The 21454-nt window shown below is 39.2% G+C and overlaps 2 protein-coding genes across 3 annotated transcripts in view; one reads left to right on the forward strand and one right to left on the reverse strand.

The window, feature by feature from the left end:
• Positions 1–5682: 5682 nt before the first annotated feature.
• On the reverse strand, positions 5683–9305 carry slc48a1a (solute carrier family 48 member 1a). The gene is made up of 3 exons (XM_086070281.1): positions 8841–9305; positions 7721–7888; positions 5683–7645 (listed from the first exon to the last, which is right to left on the reverse strand). The coding sequence occupies exons 1-3, from the start codon at positions 8968–8970 to the stop codon at positions 7509–7511; spliced, it is 435 nt and encodes a 144-aa protein (XP_085926407.1). The 5' UTR covers positions 8971–9305; the 3' UTR covers positions 5683–7508.
• A 7111-nt stretch (positions 9306–16416) lies between these two features.
• The window catches only part of rapgef3 (Rap guanine nucleotide exchange factor (GEF) 3), a 30147-nt gene continuing 25109 nt past the window's right edge, over positions 16417–21454 (forward strand). The window contains exon 1 of one of the 2 annotated variants that reach the window (XM_086067343.1): positions 16417–16706. In XM_086067343.1, the coding sequence (XP_085923469.1) occupies positions 16623–16706 (84 nt within the window). In that variant the 5' untranslated portion in view covers positions 16417–16622. The remainder of the gene's footprint in view (positions 16707–21454) is intronic. The other variant, XM_086067344.1, reaches the window with a different exon arrangement.

Raw genomic sequence — 21454 nt, forward strand, 5'->3', positions numbered from 1 at the left:
CAAGCCTGCAGATAGCTACGTGGTCCTTTGAATTGTAAGAGGAAAGAAATTGACACTAGACGTAGAAACTAGATTATGAATTTCATATAAAGAAGTATTGGATTTTATGGACCTTCCCCAAGGCGCGCATTCCTCGACACACTATATTAACTCATTCACTGCCATTGACGATTGTAGACGTCAAAAATTCATGTGAACTATTTCTATTAGTTTAACATTTTTTTCATTTCATTTCATTTTTTATGAAAACCTAGAATTTTTATTGTACATTTATAAGAGATAAAAATGATTGTGCGATTAATTATGATTAAACGCCCCTTATTTTTAATATTTTTTTTAATTAGGCCCGTCAGGGGATTAAAATGTTTAATTGTAATTAATCACATGACTTCACTAGTTAACTCACGATTAATCACAAATGTTATATCTGTTCTAAATTTACAAATGTTCTTGTTAGCAAAAGTGGAAAAAAAATGTTAAACTAATAGAAATAGTTTAAATTAATTTTTGGCGTCTATGGCCGTCAATGGCAGTGAATGAGGTAATTTAAAGTATTATGACCAGACGTATCAAATATGACACAAATCAGAAGTCATATGTGGAAGTTGATTTCCACTCCCCACTCCCCCAAAAAAATGTTTGTTCAAAAGGACCAATAAATACACAATTTCTTGAAAAAAATCTGAATTTTCTGTCATATATTTCATGGTTCAGGCTTTACAGGGTTAATTTTTACTTCCCCTCTTAAATTATTTTTTATTCAGTCCAAAAAATCTTATATTGGAACAGGGGTGTGTAGACTTAGATACGTAATGCATCCTACAGACCATTCCATGAGCAACATACAGTATGTCATGGCAACCTTCGTACATGTGTTCCACAATCCTGTATATCATCCACGAATAAGCCCTATCGCATTTAATGTGTACTGTTGACGGCATTTTGAAGTACAGCACGATTATCAGCGGTATCACTCACAATGTCATGAGCACCGTGGATGGGAAGTGCTATACATCACATTTACCATGGATGTCGAATTCGTCTTGTTTGCCATGGATGACTTGTACGGCAGGTATTTGGAGTACCACATCCATCGTCTGCCAACTGTATTTCATGTGTGCTATGGACGAATGAGACAGTCCTCCAAAAAATATGAACACATGTTTTAGTGTAGCGACCTCTATCGACCATGTTGAATAGCGCAAAAATCCAAAAGCTAAACTCGAACCCGGCCCATCTGGTCAGAAGATGAGTGTTTATCTGACTGAGCTACTTGGCCAGTGATTGTTTTAGTGTTTTGTTCGTGTTTACTACATATTTCGTAGCGGTCTGCAACCTGACTGCCTTTTTCTAACCTCAACCATTAGTGTCCCATGTAAAGACATAACGTGTACTGTACAACCTCACTGAAAGCCTAATAAAGCCAAATTGACATACATGTCAACCCTAAAAAAAGACACTAAAATCATTACCGGCCTGTTAGCTCAGTAAGAGAAAACGCTATTCAACGTGGTCGGTAGGGGTCGCTATACTACAATATGTGACACGGTCGTATTTTGATGCATGGTAAAACAACCAATATGGTCGTTATTGTTGGAGGATTTGTTGGATATGGATGTCTGTCATATGTCTAATGGGCCATTACAAAACAAATAATTACTAAAAATAATAATATTAATAATAATAATAAACAGTCATCCTTGTCACCCAAAAAATATGAGAAAGAAAAACTTGTATTTTTGTGGACACCTGGAGTTGTGATCTAGGGATAAAATCCAAAATATCCAGAGATTGCCAAAAGGCACAGAATTCCTCGCTTCCATTTCCAACATCCTGTCTTTGCGAAGTGGAAATGTCTGCAATGATGGCAACCAAACAAAAAAGGACAGTACATAGACTGGACATAAGTAACACACTTGTTTGATAGGGGCCCATTGACTCAAGATGGAAACAAGCACCAGGCTCTCACTAATTATAGCAACTTGATTGTATTGGAGAGTTGTATTTGTCATAATGCCATGACATCTTTACTACCTGTTGTGGGTTCACCGATGGAGAATAACGAGCTCTATATGCTCCAACGACTGGCTGCCACGCCGTCCTTTCAGATGTCTCAGCAAGGAGTCCGAGTGGCACAAGAGGCGGGCCTTTTGTCCTGCAAAGATGAAGCAGTTGCCGATGTCATGCATGGTCAGAGATCGAACCTGACACTAAATTGACATTTACACTGGCAGGCGGCACGCACGCCTCTCAGTCCCCGTCTATTTGCATGTAAAGCGCTTTTTTAGATTTGCATGCTTATTTGGTTTGGTTATTTAACAGTTGGTGCGGCAGCTGCAACTTATCAAAATGGACTCTGCGGAGGCCGCATCCATCTTTTGTCACTCAAGGAATCTTGTATCTTGATGAAGAATACAGAAAAGCTGCAAGTCCTGGATGTGTACAGACTGAGCGCGCTGCAGCCAAGCCTGAAAGGATGTTTAGTGGAACCGAAGGCTTTATATTTCACACGTCCCTTCTATTTGCATCTTCATCTGCAGGGCCACGGAGGTGCGACAGTCCATGCTCAGCAATCACTCTTCCTTTGCTCAATATATATATGGATCACAGGAAAATAGATCACAACACTTTTAGGACCCCTTTTGCTTTCAAATAGCTTCTGTGGCAGCTTTAAGTTTTGTCTTTTATTATTTCCTTCAGGGTTATAATTAGCATACTTTAATTTCTTAAAGGGCCGCAGTGTCATCTTGTGGTTATGGTTGGTTACTACAGAAAATACAAGTTTAAAGACAACACAATAGATTATATAGAGCGTCTGTGATAATATATGCGGGGGGGGGGGGGGGGGGCTGGGGGGGGGAATAGCCCCAAGGCATAATTTTAGGTTTATTTTCTTATTTTGTGTGTGTGCAGATTTTGAAACATCCACTTTTAATTAAGTCAAAAGCTACGTCAATGTGTTAGATGCCACGGACTTCCGGGTTTCGCACATCAGCGCCGTTTCCCGCCACTGCTGGCCGCGTTCCAACATTCGCACCCCCACCCCTGCGCCCCCCCAACTGTGCGCTCCCGCCCATCGTCTCAGCTCTCTGAAATGAGAGACATAATAATAATAATAATGCATTGGATTTATATAGCGCTTTTCTATCTAATTAGATACTCAGAGACGCTCCACAGTGGTTGCATTGTTCGTGCGCTCACACATTCACACTATGGTGGCGGTAAGCTACTTAAGTAGCCACAGCTGCCCTGGGGCAGGCTGACGGAAGCGTGGCTGCCAGTGTGTGCCTACGGCCCCTCCGACCCCCACCCAACATTCGCACCTCACATACACCAGCGTGAGTAGCACTGGATGCAATGTGTGTGAAGTGCCTTGCCCAAGGACACAACGACACATGACTTGGGGGGGGGAATGGAGATCGAACAGCCGACCTTCTGGTTACTGACCGTCTCTACACCCTGAGCCACAGCCGCCACACAGACACACTACACACTCTCACCCGTCGACGCAAGTAGCGGTACGCGGCCCACACGTCGCAAACAGCAACCGGAAGTCCCGCCTCCTCCGTGGCATATACCCCATAAAGGAGAGACAACAGCTCAAACAACTTGTGATGTTTTCTTCATTGAGTTGACGGGATGATAAAAGCCCACACTAATACTGCAAACAGACTGAAGTCCATTGAACACAATGTATAGCTTCTTCAAAACAAAAATGTATTTTTGTAGACATAAAAGAAATTCCAAACAATGGACAAATCTTACTGACACATGAAAAGATTTGTTTTCCTCAATGACCATGTTTTGTAAACATCCCCAATAAATAACTGAAGAAATAATTAATCTAAAAAATAAATACATAAATACTTCTGATAACGCATTTACGTTTTGTATACTGGACTAAGACAACATAAATCAATACTTGCCAGTGTTATATTGGCGCTCTTAAACAAACCAACATGCTGACACTGCACAATTAAGATTTGTGACCCCGTGGCTTCAAAGTGCTTGCGTACATCACCTCCCACCTCTAAATGTCTGTCCATAAAATGCATGTGCAAAGAATTTAATGCTGCTGCGGCTTTATCAATGTCACACATCTTTATTTAGATTGATGTGCAATTATTTGATGTCCTCATCCCCTCAAGATGAGAAAACAGCCATTCATTTAGTTTCTTGATGGCACTCTGCATTTTAATCTTAACAACAAAATGGTTATAGATATTTCCTGGGCTCGTCATCATGCAAACCACACTGAAACGATAATCCCCCATGACTCAACAAGGAGATAGCCCCTGACATCACACCATTAGTCTCACTAATAGTAGCGAACCACCAGGCGTGTCAGTGAATTGAACACATAAATCTCACGGCTAAAATGACTGAAGGCGACCATGTTAATTAAGCCATTGCATCAATGAATGTGCAAGGGGTGGAAAATATGATGCAGTGAGTCATTTGTGGCATTGTGTATGTACATAGGAGAGGAAATATGTACACTCTCTATAGAGTGCAGACATCAACAAAGGTTAAATTATTTGTGTGATGACGTCAACGATGACTAACCTTAAGATGTATTCTCGTGGTATTTATGAGTTCACAAACTCCCGAGAATCCATCTTGTACCACTCCCATTTATTTCTACCGATACGAACCACTTGTGGTTCGGACCAATCACACAGCGACATTGTATTTGGGGGCGGGATATGCAGCTGTGACGGAAAACAAGAAGCGCCGAAGCCGTGGTAAGAAACAAATATAGTCAAGTGACTTTCACTACAGCGTTACCGTCCCTATATCCTCGTTGTTTCGCGGATTTTTTTAGTGTAATTTTGCATGCACTTATAGTATAGTTGTTGTTTTTAAATTTGTATTTATCAGGGCTTGAAGATTAATTTAATTTCATTAAAGCATTTTTTTTTAAACTCAAGATAACTAATGTGCAGCCAAATTTGCAGTAGTCACTGGCGGGAAGATTAATAAACATGGACTCGATGCTTGTTGAATAACCCAAAAGTAATTTACCCATTTTGCAGAGTCAAATTCAAATAGCATAATAGTTGTACACCTTTGGCGTATAATCTGAGAGCAAAATTCCCTGCTCAAGTTACCTACCTCCGCGGGCCTCGCAAACCAATGCTGCTGGAGTGTGGTGCAAGTGAGCAGAACGAAGTGTGCGTTTAATAATGTTGCTACTTTTCACTGAGCACTCATTGGAGATTGTCATATAAGTAATGAGCGATTTGGGGAGACACAAATTCTAGCTGATGCATGGTCACACGAGCCTTGTAAGCCGTTGTGTAGCCAATTTCCCGCTGAGAAGAAGCGGCAGTGCACAGCAGCAGATGTTGCCAAAATACTTTAAAATGATTCGTTAATAGCCTCATAAATCCACCACCAGCACTCCGGCAAACCCGTTAGCTGGCTGCTCAGCTAAAGCCTTCGTGCCTAAGCTCCCACACGACATAGCTAGAAAAGCACTTCACTAGAGCTGTCAAAATTAATCAATAAGTAATCGATTATCAAATTAATTGACAGCTATTTTAATAATGGAGTAATCGTTTGGAGCCATTTTTTTTATTTCAAATTGTCCAAATCCTCTGATTTGAGAATTGTATTTGATATTTATAAATGATTTGCCAGCTACTTTCTATGTATAACAATTACAACACTGATCCACAGCTCGGCCTTTTTTTTTTATTTATAAAATAAAATCAGTGAACTTGACCATGTGGGCCGAGTTAAATAAAAACACATTCAACTTTGTTTACTTTATTAGTGCGAGACAACATATATGGAAATAATAATGCACTTTTACTTTTGTACTCATTCACAAAAACATTTTAATATATTTTAAAATCATACATCTTCCTGCTCTCATCTTCAGCATAGAGTGACGAATACAAATAGCAGGCAAAACAACAAATACATTGGAAGCCATGTTCGCAAACAATAGCGTCAATATTAAAGTGCATTCAGCATTCATCCAATTCTCTACATGAGAAATGTGAGGGCGCGTCTCCCCCTGGTGGAGCTTAAAAGGAACTTTCACAATGCTGCTCTGGTCACAACACAAAAGAAACAGGAACATGGAAGAATGTTAACAATGGTCACACACAAAACACACACAACACGTATGCATCAAAGTGTATGAAAGATAATCAGGGTCTTGTTTGAATATAAGAAAGGAGCTCAGAGTTTAATAACATTATGTAAAGAATATCAGATATTTGTATAATAATCCAGAACAATAAATATTTGTTATGCTTAAAAACAGAAGGGTTCTTGCAAAGACAATATACTACTTATCTGATTTAGGTTCTGTGTTTAACCTCCACCACCTTCTTGTGTGAGATTACTCAAAATGTGCATGGCTCTTTGCTTTGACATACAGTTGAGCACTGAAAATGTGAGGCGCCACCATTTAGATGAAGCAGAGACAAACGTATGTGTGTCCATGCCAGAACGGTAGTTAACAATGTCACCTTGGAAAGCAAAACTACACACATGCACACCATCTATTTGTGCTTGCATGTCTGATCCAAAAAGATTATTTTGAAAGCCTTTTGTTAGTATATAGGGTAGTTTAAAATGGGAACACGGAAGCGGGGAAAAACAAACAAATAATACAAATATCAAACATTAAATAATTTAGGTGGCCTGGGATGAATCCACAGTCTACCTTCAGCAATTATTTCCCCTGGTTAATGACCAACAAATGTAGCATATTTACACCATACTTAATGATCAGCTTTTGTTTTTTTAAGTGAGCGCATATAGGTCACCAAATGGTTTAAGATACAGCTAACAAGGTATATCCAATATACGTAAAATATCAGATCAGATATTCCCCATTATTGTGGAAAATTTACTGATAAACATGTATGTTTGTCAGCTTTTTTTTAAGAATCTTTGAGGGTTTTTATTTTAAATGCATTTGAATGGGCATCAATTAGACGTGGATTTTCACTTTGCAGGGCAACCCGTGCTTGTGGTGCGCCTCATTGTCATTTTGCTTAACATACTGGCATCATTTTCCATTTTCAGGCAAAACAAAAATAATTTTCTGAAAACAGCACTGTGGAGCAAAGATTTCACTGGATAGATGTTCTGAAGGTTTTGTCAGAGTCGTTTTGTAATACTTGAACATTTCAAGAGGATATATTATGGAAAACTGCTTGCATCCAAATAGTTGGGGCTCTGGGAGGCCTGCCTGTTTGAACTTGTACAGTTCTTTTTCATAGAATGGAGCAATGTATTTATCCGATTAAAAACCAGGTAAGACGGCGATTTAAAAAAATGTAACAGAAAGTAGCTTTGAGGTTGAGACATACACTTGAGAACAAGAAGTGACAGTTACAACATAAATACAATGACATTAGTGCCCCCCCACCCCCCACCCCACCGAGTTCGAAGTCCAAGCGACTATTTCACCTACACAAGTCCTCTTGTTTCCGAAAAGTCTTCAAGGCCCAAGCCGGAGAACCCTCAAAGTCTGTCGCGTCCATCTAAAAATCGCTGAGGATGCTGATGTCTGCGAATTCCTGCCGATATCGATAAGAGTAAAAGACCAAGATGGAGGACCACTTGAGGGTCATAAAGCTCCACACGCTTGACAGATATAGACTCCTTGGATCAGTCAGAGCTGCGACACACAAAGCAAAATATTATTGCTCGGCTTCTTGCCCTTAACGTAAGCCGTGGCGTGGAAAGCGCTTACATTGCTTCTGTGTGATGGCCAGCGTCAAGAAGGTGAAGAAGGCAGCCACAGCAAGGGTACTGAAGAGCAAGCCGACGCAGATGAAGAGCTTGAGGCCTTTGAGCCATGTCCGCCAGTAGTCCTGAAGGTACATGATGTGTGTGACCAAAGCCCAGAGAGCCAGCACACCTGTAAAGCACACAAACAATGCACATTTAATGGTAATACTGGGAAACTGACGTCACATTTAAAAGGTAGATTCTTTTCTGCGATCATTTATGGATTTTTACATGATACAGATGTGTCCGAACCAGGCTTTGCCATTTTAATATTTGTAGTTCTCAGAGAATATATGCCTGTGAGTATATTTGTGCGCTCTTTCTGTAACATCTATGCTAATTTCCTGGTAGGCCGTCTCAAGTGTCTCTCATAGAACCGTTGGTTCGTTAAACAGTTTGGTGTTATAAATAGTGTGTAATTTTCTTCTGTTTAATGTTTTACAGTCATCCTCAAATGGGAGTGACAAACAGAAGCTTTCATGCTCTAGGCTGTCACCCAGTCTTACTTGATTTTTGCCGTTTTTCTAAAAGTCATCTGTATTTCCTTTTGAAGTCCCGTTTCACATTGCATAAACTGCATTGTACTGGTGATTTTTTATTTCCCTATCAAGGGCAGGCCTTTGAACAAAAAATAAAAAAGCTTCCGCCAACCGCTGGAAATTCCAAGTAAACTTCAGTTTTACGATTGCACAAACACTGAATGAGAAAGTATTTTTGAAACTTTAAGATCATTTTAGATGGATTAAATTCAATATATTCTGCATAAACTTTAAAATTCAATGTGCCTGTACCAACAAACCTGCCCAAAAAGCATGATTGTGAGCAAAGTGCAAACCATTATTAACATTATCCTGGCTATTTAAAAAAAATACATATACAATTTCAATACGTATAACCTTTATTATTATTGTACCATTTGTTCTCTTTAGCATGTAGGCTACAGTACTTCCGTGATGGTACATTTTAGAAAGTGGGGTTATAGTTTTGTCTACACTCAGGTCTTGATTCCTTGTTTGATATAAACACAGGAGAAGAAGAAAAGCTAACTGCATTCACGTCTGTCAAATAACATGTTTACGTACCTGACAGGCCTCCCATAGCCGCCGTCCATGGCTGATGATAAACGATATTCCACACCAAAAAAGCCGAAAGTCCAACCAACGCACCAAAACTAGCATAGCCTATGCTGATATAAATCCTTTTGATGGCCATATCGAAGTCGAACGAACCGCCTCGGGCGCGTGTGTTCAAAGAGATAATGCAGTGTTTATTTTTGAAAACACTGTTAAGCCAGCTACATCGGCAACTTACCTTATCACAACATTATATAAATCGATAGCCTAGATGCTAACGACGGGGCTCGTTGAAAAACATTAACACGGCCTTTGGAAAAACAACCGGGGAGAGCAAAATGTTTGTTACGATCAACGAAGACGGCGATCGAATTAAACACCAAGTAAGTGTCTTGGAATTTCGCGAAATAACCTCGAATATGCGCAGAAGGTGAGATAGCAACAACACAGCAGCGACTAGCGAAATGACGTTATTTCCGGTTGCCGCCACAAAGATGACATACTAACAGCAAGAGAAAAATCCTCCCTGTAAGCTTCAGGCGAACTCAACTTTAATTAGTTTTGGCTCATTTATTGAAAAGTTACAGTTCTGCGCAACAATACACAATGCATATATTTCCTAAACTGTTCATCCATGCTTCAAAACTAGATTTCTTAAATTTTACTGTTTAAGGAGTCAGTACCATCAACATTGCAAAAACCATTCTCAATTGCTTTGGCTCATTTGCATTCACTTAGTGTTTTTACCTAAATTACCTGAATGGTTCTTTACAAGTTACCACGGATCACCTGCAAAAGCTCATATCTCTTCCAAAACAGTTTACTCGTGTGTCAAAACTAAATTCCTTTCTCATATAAATAGTAAAGGCCCCCAAAATGCACAGTCCCTTTGTCATAGCATTGCAAGTCAGTTTGCAGGATTAGCAAAACTATGGAAGCATTGTGTTTTGATAGCATAAATAAAAGTTAAGAGAATGCTAGCATGCATCATGTTTCTTCTCAGTACCATCACTATGTAAGTCAGGGGTCACCAATTTATATATTGTGCCCATGGGCACCAGGTCGCCCCAGAAGATCACATGAGTAACCCATGGGCCTGTTATAAAAATAGCATATTGTGCCCATGGGCACCAGGTCGCCCCAGAAGATCACATGAGTAACCCATGGGCCTGTTATAAAAATAGCTCAGTTAGCGGCTACTGAAAATGGAACATTGTGGTTTGCTAGGAATGCTGGAGAAGTGATCATTTGAAAATGTAAACACTTGCCCAGCACTAACCCACCTTGTTAAATCTGTCATTATTTGTGTTTATGACTAGAACATATTTAGTTATATTTCATGCTTTAGTGGAAACACAATTTGACTTGCTGCATGCCCACACACTCACAAGCCTGCAAGACTTTTGCCAATTTGAACCTAACTTCTGCCCCTCTATTGACCGCCTGCCACACTTCCCTTATTTAGGTAGCTCTTTTTGAAATGTATTCCAAAAAATCAGAAGAGTGAATTTTGTGCAACTCAGTGTTTCCCCAAAAGTTGTCCCGTTCTGTATAATGCATATATTTTTTCTTAGCTTGAAATCAAGTTGCATAACAGAAGTCTCTACATGTCGCCACCATGTGAAAGAAAACGCTTCATGCCCCAGAGGCTAACTCTTCATGGCCAATCGGATTGGATGCCGTCTGCAGATACTCTGCTCACAAATCACACAGCCTTGTTTGTCTGTAGAATTATCTTTCTGCCATGTAGGATGGAACGGAGGAGCAGCTGTTAAAAAAACAAGACATGAAAAAAAAAACAAGACAAACATTTTGGAAATCTATGGACGGACTGAAGAATGTCACGAGTCCTCTCACGGTGAGTCACTCGCTCTTTTCATGTCATGCACTGCAGATTTGAGTCTTCATGAGTGTGCCGTTCAAAAAAACTTAATTTGAGTGTACTCAGCCAAGTTTTAGTAAAACAACTCTTGGAATTGACCCTCTTCTCAAGTTAAAATTGAAAAGTTACACCAATTAGGCCTACAATAACTTTAACTCTCCTTTTTAGTTACTTTCATTGGGAACTCAGTTTAATAACACTTTGTATTTGAATTTATTAACATTTTGTGTTGTGTTATTTTAACACCCATGAGGTTAACATTTAAAACACATACACACGTGTTGGCTTTACATTTCTAGTGGGCACATCTCATTGACATTTCCTAGACCCTAACCCTTAACCATTGCAACTGACTGGCTTACCCTAACCCCAACTAAAACCCAATTCAAACATCCAAGTTTTGACCCTCAAAAAGAGGTTTGGACTCATGGGGACCACCAAAATGTCACGTGGTCCCCACAATGATAGTTAAAAACCCAGAAAATGTTCCCCATGGTGTGATTACCCCCCCCCCCCCCCCCGCCCCCCATACACACACACACACACTTGTACTTAAATAATTGTGAGGACATCCATAGACATAATGCATTTCCTAGCCCCTTCACCTAACCCCAACCATTAAAAATTATTGACTACCCCCATTCCTTACCCTAACCTCAACCATAACCCAATTCAAACCTAAACTCTGAAACCAAGTCTTGACCATCAAAAAGAGGTCTAGACTTGTGGGGCCCAGCAAAATGTCCTCAATCTGTTGGTTAAATACGTATTTTGGTCCTCACAATGTAGTATGTACAACCCAAAAATCTTCAGCTTCAGAAACAGTGAACCGTGATTGGCCGTTTCCTGAACTGAGCAACTATGATGTCATTTTCAGACACAGCAAGTGGGAAAATTGCCTCCACAATTGCTATATTAATCAAAATACCGAGTTTACACTAGTCGGGTCGCATAAAATCATTGTAAAGAAAAATGTGGGGTTGACTTCCCCTTCAAAAAAAACCACAAGTACTTCTGGTTATTATAGTACTTTGAAGATTTTTTAACTGTATTCAACAAAAGAATGTTCAATAATGAGCAGCATTTGCACCATATCTAGTCATCACACTCACATTGGGTATCTCCTTTTTGAGTAAACATCTTGAACTACAATTTACAAAAACAATTGGAGGATGTGATAATGCCGTTATATAAATGCATTTTGTTTCTTTCTTTTTTTGTAGACTATTGGTTTATCCTCAGATTACACAAGTGTGTTATGGTCTTATCCTCTTGTCAGCACCTCTTTTGATGCATTTGAATGTCAATATGTGACTTTTTTACTGGAGTCATTATTAGCTGTAAGGTCATACAGTCACAGGCGCACACACACACACACCCACACACACACACACACACACACACACACACACACACACACACACACACACACACACTTCCTTCCTTTCTCCTGACCGGGAGAGGTCAATAGTTTTGTTTAAGGCGAGAGAAGTATAATCCTGAAGATTTTGATGGCTTTAACAAATCTAATGTCTCTACTTAGAGATCTTGACAAATTGTGCCTCAAGACAGACACATTAAAGACAAGTGGACAAAGTACACATTCCATGGGCGTAGATCAGCCGCAGGAAACCCCACTCCCTTCCTCAAAGGATCCAAATTGAAACACGTGTGGATGTAAACAAACACACAGACTTGGACACAAATAGACACTAAATTACATAAGGGGTGGGAATAGATAAGTCATTTTAGTTCTTCCTACACCCTTTTCGAACCGAATCTTGTTTTTTTTTTATGTCATAGCCAAATATATATATATATATATATATATATATATATATATATATATATATATATATATATATATATATATATATATATATATATATATATATATATATATATATATATATATATATATATATATTATGTTGTGCATGTACTATTGTTTTCATATATATGTATGTGTGTATTTCCTTTCTTTTCGAATGAAGTTTGTCAAAAATAATGACCATAAATATCCAACCACGCAGATCACCGTAATGTAGGCTACCGGTAATTAACAATTACAATATGAACTTTTTTTTTTCATGCCTGTATAGCTGGTTGTTTTTAGGCTGGCACAAGACAACGCATTAGCCACGGGACTGTCTTGTTTTTGTCTGCTTTGTAAGTCCTCAACATTTAAGTAGTTCAAGATCCCAACCCCAGTTGACTCTGTGTTGAACACAGTATTGTCATTTGCCGAAGTTGAATTATTTCGGCTAGCCTTGTGCAAAGGAGTACATATTTGTACTTTGAATACAAACCTAATAAAGGTCTTTTTATTTAATTTAGGCTGCTAAGCTGCAAGTTCTGCAATTTCACAGTAGAGGGCAGCAATTGTTTACACGTAAACTGCAAATAGTATAGGCACAGTTAATTGCAACTTCCGATGAAAAATAACTAAAATAATATGATGTCAAATGATTTTATCTCTTCAGTTCTTTTGACCTAATGCCTTGGTGTTCTTTGTGCAACGTAAGGCCTTGAAGCTTTTAAAATGTTCCTTTAGATGTGCAAATTTTGGACATCAAAAACTCAGTGCATGACATCGAGTGCACCTCTTCTCAGCCTGCACGTATGGACTGTATGCACACAGCACTTCCGCATTCGATGCCACCCAACCTTCCGGTGCGGGGAGACTTCAGCGGAGCGAACTGTTGATGATGTCAAACTCTAAGCCTAAATCCTTAACCCACTCGAAAAAAAATAAATAATAATAATAATAATAAAACACGGGCCGCTCCTTGCTTTAATACTATGTAGATTTCCCAGAGCCGCGATTTTGACGGCTCGAGATCTGGTAAGAATAACGTAATTGCTTAAAATTATTTTTTACACTGAAATACAAGCCGTTCGAGTAGCTAGTAAAGCAATTTTGTTACTTTTTATTTTATTTATGGACATTTATGTATTGTAGCTCTTCTCTCGGGAATGCTGGATTAACTGAGATTTAACACAATGTTCCCTCGCCGGCTGCTTCTGTGTTTAAAATAAATTTGTGGTAGCGCACTTGAAATGCTTTTGGTGACACAAAAGGCAGCTTTATGGATCTGCAAAGCTGCAGTCTCAGTTTAATAACCGCAAAGTGCAGACAATCGTGAGAAAAAGTCAACCAAAACTCCTGTGCTTGAGCTTCAACTTTGCCATCACCGCTACCAAAATATTTATCTGACCCGAAGCTGGGACATGATAAGCATGCTGAGTTGCTTCAACAAGCAGCTTCAAGAATAGAAGCATTCCCATTATTTGGGCGGACGTGGTTAGCTCGTCTGCTTGACATTGCTGAGGTTGGGGGTTTGAATCCAGACATGAGGAGTTTTCTTGTTCTCCCTGCAGTGCTTGTGTGGCTTTTCCCTTGGAACTCCGGCTTCCTCTCACATATCCCAAAACATTTTCGGGTTAACAATTACAGTAATTATACAATTCAGAATAAAAATGCGCTTTTTATTCAACTCAACACAACAATGCCATTTTAACATCTATTAACGCATGGCACAGCTGAATGAAACAAAATATAACCCCCTCCCCCCCTCATGAATCCAAAACATATTTATTAGGAAAGGGGTAAGAGCACTTTTCTTACAACTGTAGTGGAGGTATCCTCCTCTGTTGCAAGTTCAGGACACGTGAGGCTGTCTTCATGTCAATATGTCGGTCAGAACACCACTTGAGGCCAGGCTCGGGAAAGATAGTAAATTCAAAGAGTTAGGTAAGTGTGGTTTTCTCTTTTACTCCATTTTTTGAAATAACAATTCCTCCCGTGTGCAAGTTTGTGTACATGTGTGTTTGGTTTCCTAAAACAAAGCAATTTTTTTTTCTAAGAAGTGAAGCCAATCTAATCATTACATTTTTAGGGATGTTCGAGAATACCATTTTCTTTTTCAGCGATAGCAGTACGAGTACTCAACTCTTGAAGAGTCACAGATACCAGACTACCAATACCACTAGTATTTTCGATACATACAATAATTAAAAAAAAACTAATAGATAATTTTAAAGAAAGACTAATGCTGCATTTGAGGATAGTTGGAAGTCGGATTTATCCGAGTTGTTTTTTTCCTAGTTCCGACCTGAAAGTGATGATAGTGATTGTTTTTTTTATTTTGGTCCCCAAAACTCATTTTGACCTCCAGCAAACTTGCCTTCTCGCAATTTTACTTCATTTTTTTTTTTTGAAATCTTACTTTTTCATAAGCATTTCATACAGTTTAGTTGATCACCAAATAACCTATCGTACCGATACCTTGAAATAAGGCCTTATATCAGTACAAGTAGTCCTCTAGTTACGAACATCCGACTTATGAACATTTGCAGATACGAACAAGGGTTGACTGCTCTCTATAAATGCCATATTTCGCTCGTATTCGGCGCACGCACTCTTCATGCACCCAATATTGGCGCTACGCTGTCAGAGGCTCACTTGGAGGATATTCATGAAAAGCACCATTCAGTCATCATCTTTATTACATTATCAATCTGGAACCTCACTCGGCAGATCCGTTCCGGAAAGGAGGGACATTCTGTACAATACTTCGAGCTGATTGAACCATGCGACATCGTGTGCAGGTTTGTTTTGAACAATCATGGCAACGGAAGAAAATGTCGTCTTTGGTCTCGTAGGCACGAACGTCTTTACCAGATAAAAATGCACGAAGCACATCTTGCTGTTCAACATTCAACAATGAACTGGTGAGTAATATTGCGAGAACAGCATCCATTTGTCTGTTAGGTTTGTTTGGTCCCCCCCACCCCGCCATCGGCCTCTTTCGTCCCGCCCTAAAAAACGCCAAAAAAGGTCGGTTGCAAACGTATCAGCTGGAACGGTACAAGATGTATTCTCCTGAGTTTGAACTCACAAATACCGCGAGAATTCAGCTTGTGGCAAGGATGCTTCAGCTTCTAAATCACTTGAATCTGACTACATACGTGCCAATCACATTCATGTGCACTTCACGGACAATCGGAAAACATAATTTCTTGAGAACGTTAGACCCAACAATGCCTTCCTCTTCAGCAGTCTCACATGAACTTAATAACTTCTCCACCATCTATGTACAGTAAGCATGTTTATTTAGTTTTTTATTGCATTTTACTATGAGGAAAAGTGGTTCAAATAATGGATGTATGGATGAACACACAACCAGATGACAAAAATCACATTTTAGCTATAGACAATATTTTTAATAAATAAATAAATTAAAAAGACGTACTGTAATAGAAGAACTCTATAGATAATCCTCACCAGTCTTTTTATTTTATAATTATTATTTTTAAATTGATCAGAGGCCACTGGAGTGTGGGCATAGGCCAAAACTGGCCCGCGGGCCACCCATTGCATATTCCTGGCAAATCAACCTTTTTCTTGCAATTATATTATTCTTGTCATAATAGTACAATCTGACATATTTTTCTTGTAGTATCATGGCTGTCTTAGTTGTAACGTTACTACCATCGTACCGTTTCACATTCCTCGACAAGGAATCCAACCAGAATGATACTAGGACCATCCTGTCCCTCGTCACGTGATACCTGTTGATATCAACATGAAAAAAAACGTCAACCGTCACGCTGCTTGAATCATGAAAACGTAAGTGAGGGAGAGCAGTGGAGGTCACGTGTGTGCCAAAGCGTGCACTCCGTGAGCGCGCGTGCAGGCCACTCCTGTGCAGGATTGTCTCAAAAGTGACGCAGCACGACGACCTCGCCAAAGCACAGCACAGTCGAGTCCGACTCCGGGATGCAGGAGTATATCAACTCCGGGAGCGGTACCAATGTACCATGGTTCCGTTTAGTCTGAATGACGACCCGATGAGGGTGTATGCGCCCTGTACGCAGTTCCCCGATATCCTGGTCGACTGCGGAAGATGCATCTGTTCAGGAGTTACAATTATCAAGTTTACCCGGACCGGGGCTCGGTGGACACGCCGACTATACGCGGCATCAGCTGGGTATGTACATACTTAACACATCTCCTGCACTTGAATGGACGCATTGTTCTTTACTGCACGCGAATTAAAGTGTCAGCTGTATGCAAGTCATCACATAAACTGTCCTTTAATCGAGACTACAGTGTATTCATCTTTTATGCAAAAATAACATTCTTTAACTTTAACCTGGTCCTAGATCATTTTTCCTGCGAGTTTTGATGATGCACTTAAATGTAACTTATTGCATGACAATCTATTAATCGACAATCAACTTCATTAATAATCAGTTCATCGTTAAGAACCACTTTTCAACGTAATTGTCCCCATCATTGGAATTTCAGCCTCACAACAGCAAATATTCTCAGATTGACTGTATTGTCCTCCAGAAAAAAATGTTGTGCTTTGCAATGATTAACATTGGTTGCCTATTTTCTGACATGTAAGGGCTAAACTAATTACTTTCATTATCAATCATTGTTATTGTTGGTGTTTTTTTCGGTGTTTTTTTTCTGCACAGACAATTTGAAATAATGCCTTTTTTAAAGGTCCCTGCTAGCCATCTGTCATTTTGTTGTTTTATGTTTAACATGAAAAAACCCGAAAAGGGACGAAAATAATGCACAGAGGTGGACTTGTGTGGGAAGAAAATAAACAGGAATCATGTTCTATTTGGGGGACAAAGTCGTTGCACTGAGATTGGCCGGCCACAGTTCCACCGACGGCTCACACAGCCAACAGACGGTCACTGTTGTGGCTGATTGCTTGAGTTGCTGATTGCTTGAGTATGAGTTGTGAAACCAGCAAATTCATTACCTCGTATAGTGTGACTGAGACCTAACCAAGACTGCCGATCTGGTGTTTAAGATGCTTCACAAGTTCACAACCATGAAAGAAGTTGGCATGGCAGAATTGATATATTTTTCTCTTCGTGTGACTGTCCTTCGTGGCCCTACTGTCTGTTCCTAGATCTTGACCAATAGATTGACCAGCGTGTTCTTGCTCTTTTATGCCTGCAGGCCTACACACGTTTCCTTGAACTCTTTTCTTTTTTTGTCCTGCCACCCCGGCGATCTGTGCACTTGGCGGCAGCACGCAATGATGGGGCGGGATCTGGTCTTTGAGATTTGTAGTGTGGCCACATCAGAATCGATTTATTACCACGTCGAGTTAACTAGTCTGAGCTCGGCATTACATGCCAGTCAAGTGGCATTGTGGTAATTTCCAACCTAAATTATCTTGCTAGCCTGATACAAGGACATTAAAGACTATATTTAAAAAAAAAAAAAAAAAAAGTGACATGGGACCTGCAATAAAGAGATGGAATATATATATTTTTTAAATCTTTTCAATAATATAATTGCCAGCTCAATCGATTTTTAAAATAATTGTTAGTTGCAGCAGTTTAGATTTTAGCTGATGACATTCCATCGGATTAGAAGACGATCCATGTCTTCAATTTGTTATTGTTGGCAGAGAATGCACAACATTTTTTATAAGAGTGCATACTTACATATTCATGAAACTAGAGATATTTCTGGAAACAGATTTGCGTAGCACTTTGCTGCTGGGTGTATACAGGGAGGCAACCAAAGCAGCAGAGTATTCGATTAAATTCCTGTTATAAATAGAGTATTGTATATTGTTTACCTTCACCACAACTCCCTTTCTTGAAAGAGCCTGTAGAAGTGTGTACAGAAGGAAGAGTGTCATTTCCTGGTCACATGACAACCCAGCATTCAGTTGTCCAACTTGTACTTTTAGACTTCTAGACAATCTCCTTTTCTCCCTTTAGTAACACCTTTTATGTAACAATTTGCTACAAACAGTGTTGATCTGAATAGACGGATGTTGTGTCTCCAAGTTGTCTTACATCATAAATTACATAAGAAAATTCGGAGGCAGTCGTCCCGAGTTGCCCACTGTTCGAAACGGTCCAGTCCAGCCTGAGAAAGCAACATGTGATGTGACAAATAAAAAAGCTGTGAAAAAGACATAAAAAGTTGTAAAAGTCACATTGGTGAACAGTCCAGTCAGTGCAGAATGAGCTCGTAAAAGTAGTCATGTGCTCATGTGAACGTTTCATGTGACATTAATAACTCATTCACTGCCATTGACGGCTATAGACGTCAAAAATTCATTTGAAATATTTCTATTAATTTTCCACTTTTGTTAGAGTATGAAAACCTAAAAATATTATTTATTTATTGTACATTTAGAACAGATATAACATTTGCGATTAATCATGAGTTAATTATTGAAGTCGTGATTAATTACAATTGAAGCGATTTAAAAAAGAAAGAAAAGATAAAAAATTGGGCGTCAGGCGATTACTTTTTTAAAAAATTGTAATTAATCGCATGACTTGACTCGTTAACTCACGATTAATCACAAATGTTATATCTGTTCTAAAAGTACAATAAAAAAAATTCTAGGTTTTCACACGCTTATTAACAAAAGTGGAAAAATATGTTAAACTAATAGAAATAGTTCAAATGAATTTTTGACGTCTATAGCCGTCAATGGCAGTGAATGAGTTTAAAGGAACCGCGACTATAATTAATGACAAGTTTGGTTTACATTATTTATTTGGTTGACTAACACAACTATGAGATTCATTTTTCAAAAATCATTTCCAGTTTAATTCATTTTGTAGAAACCTTATTTGGACGTACGCTGCCATTGTTATTTACGTCACAACACATTCAGTAATAAATGGCGGCTGGCTCTCTGCCGAAAGCAAGGTTAACCTCGTAACGTTCCTAAAGAAACAACATGCGATCAGGAGAGTCACCCTCCCCCACGCCGTGCTCTCGTCATTCACCAGACGCATTCAAGAGTTTTGATCGTCCCTTTAGGAACGCAACAGAGGCTTACCTTGCTTTCTTTATAGATGTTTCACATTGCTTGGCAGAGAGCCAGCCGCCATTCTACGTCACTACCCACTGAATGCGTTGCGACGTACGTCCAAATAAATTTTCTACAAAATTTATTAAACTGGAAATGATTTAGTCATGTTAGTAACAACCAAATAAATAATATAGAGCAAATTTGTCATGACAGTCTTGGTTCCTTTTAAGACACGACTTAACAGCAATGTGAGGACACAAGCAGGCAATGGGCCATTTAAAGACATGTTTGGGGCCCTTATCTTTTGGACAGTGTCTTTCTTGGGTGGAGAGGCGGCTTGTTTGCCATTTGCTCGCTGCGACAAGTCATGCGATGAAATACTTGTGGTAATGCTGTCATTATTGCACAAGTAAATCCTTATTTTCTCTCAATTTGACCCTTTCTGTTATAAGTAAAGGCTAATTAATTCTTGTCTCATGAGTCCATAAAACATTTGTTTCAGAATGTTTTTATTTATCGTATGTAACCTACAAATACCAGTGGCTTTCTTCATTTTTGGGACATTCCAAATGGTATATTGAAGAGCTTGCTGATGAGCTGATCATTTGAATCAGGTGTGTTGGAGAATGGAAACATCCAAAACCTGCAGGACTCTCCATTTTCTCTGCTCTGTGGGAACGACTTACGAGAGTTCAATTGGGAAGCTTCTCTACAACTTCTTCCTCTTTATTTTGCGACATTGATTCCATTAGACGGCAAAACATGGTACTAAATTGGAAGCATTCAACTCTAAATTCGGACTTACAATGGACCACCACTATTCGCGGCGGGTAGTGGCTGAAAATTGAGGGATGGGAGTATCGATACCAAAATAAATAATTTGATCCAGAGTGCTCAAAATGTAAGTAGTGATATTTGCAATTCATTTGTTACATTTTCTTTATCAATGATCTACCAATAGAGGGCAGGGACATGCTACCCTTAAAAACCTCATTCTTCAAAATATTGAAGAAATGTGAAGGAAGGAGATGTTCTGCGCATATGAATATGAATGAAAGAGTGAGAGTGACTGATCAGATTTTGTTGCTGATAGATGTTTTAGTGAGTTTGTAGGTAGTCTGCTTCTTTGCGCGAGTTTTTAAAAGCAGCAGTTTTTCCATTGCTACTCAAGTTTGTCACAAAGATACTTTTTATAGCTTTTGGATACTTGCTGAAGCTCTACATGAGAGATTATGCGGAATGATTGAGATCAGACACGCATGCCATGTGCTATGTGTGAGCATAAAAGACAATTTCATTGATGATGGTGTGTGTGATTGACTGTAAAATTACAACAACGTTGTATTGACTTTTTTTGTTTTGTTTTCTTAAGATCAGGGTGAAGGCCCACATCTCGTAGGCACCGCATGCCACAATTTGAGCTCGCAACCCACCCACCCCCACCCCACCAGCATTAACATTGCATCATCAGAGACAACACTCCAATTTCAGCACTTATGATCGGTCAATAATGTGTAAAAATAACACGCACACATGTGGACTGACCAATAGTATAGATTTGTTGTTGTTTTTTTTAAAAGAAAATTCACTAAATTATGACTTGGGAGATTTTGGCCAGCGGCTTCTTGTATGACATCATTATTACGACGAAGTTTCCTTCCTGCGGCCAATTCCTGTGTACAGCATGCAGGACAAAATACTTAAAATTCCCCATTCTCCTGATTGTGACTGTCCACTGGGTCAAGCCGGTTTTTCCACATTTCCTGGCTGCATATGCCTCACGCACCATTTGATCCAGGTCATAACTAAGAAGACAATGTCCTATACTGTATGTGGTTTATGGCGCCATTAAATGAAAGTGTGCGTTATGTCTTTTCACCACCTCGTCAGACTAAGAAGCTAACAAGTTGAATGTTTTCCAA

The sequence above is a fragment of the Leptonotus elevatus genome, chromosome 2 (assembly GCF_054856555.1).
Source record: "Leptonotus elevatus isolate MCC_2025b chromosome 2, RoL_Lele_1.0, whole genome shotgun sequence".
NCBI classification, from domain to species: Eukaryota; Metazoa; Chordata; class Actinopteri; order Syngnathiformes; family Syngnathidae; genus Leptonotus; species Leptonotus elevatus.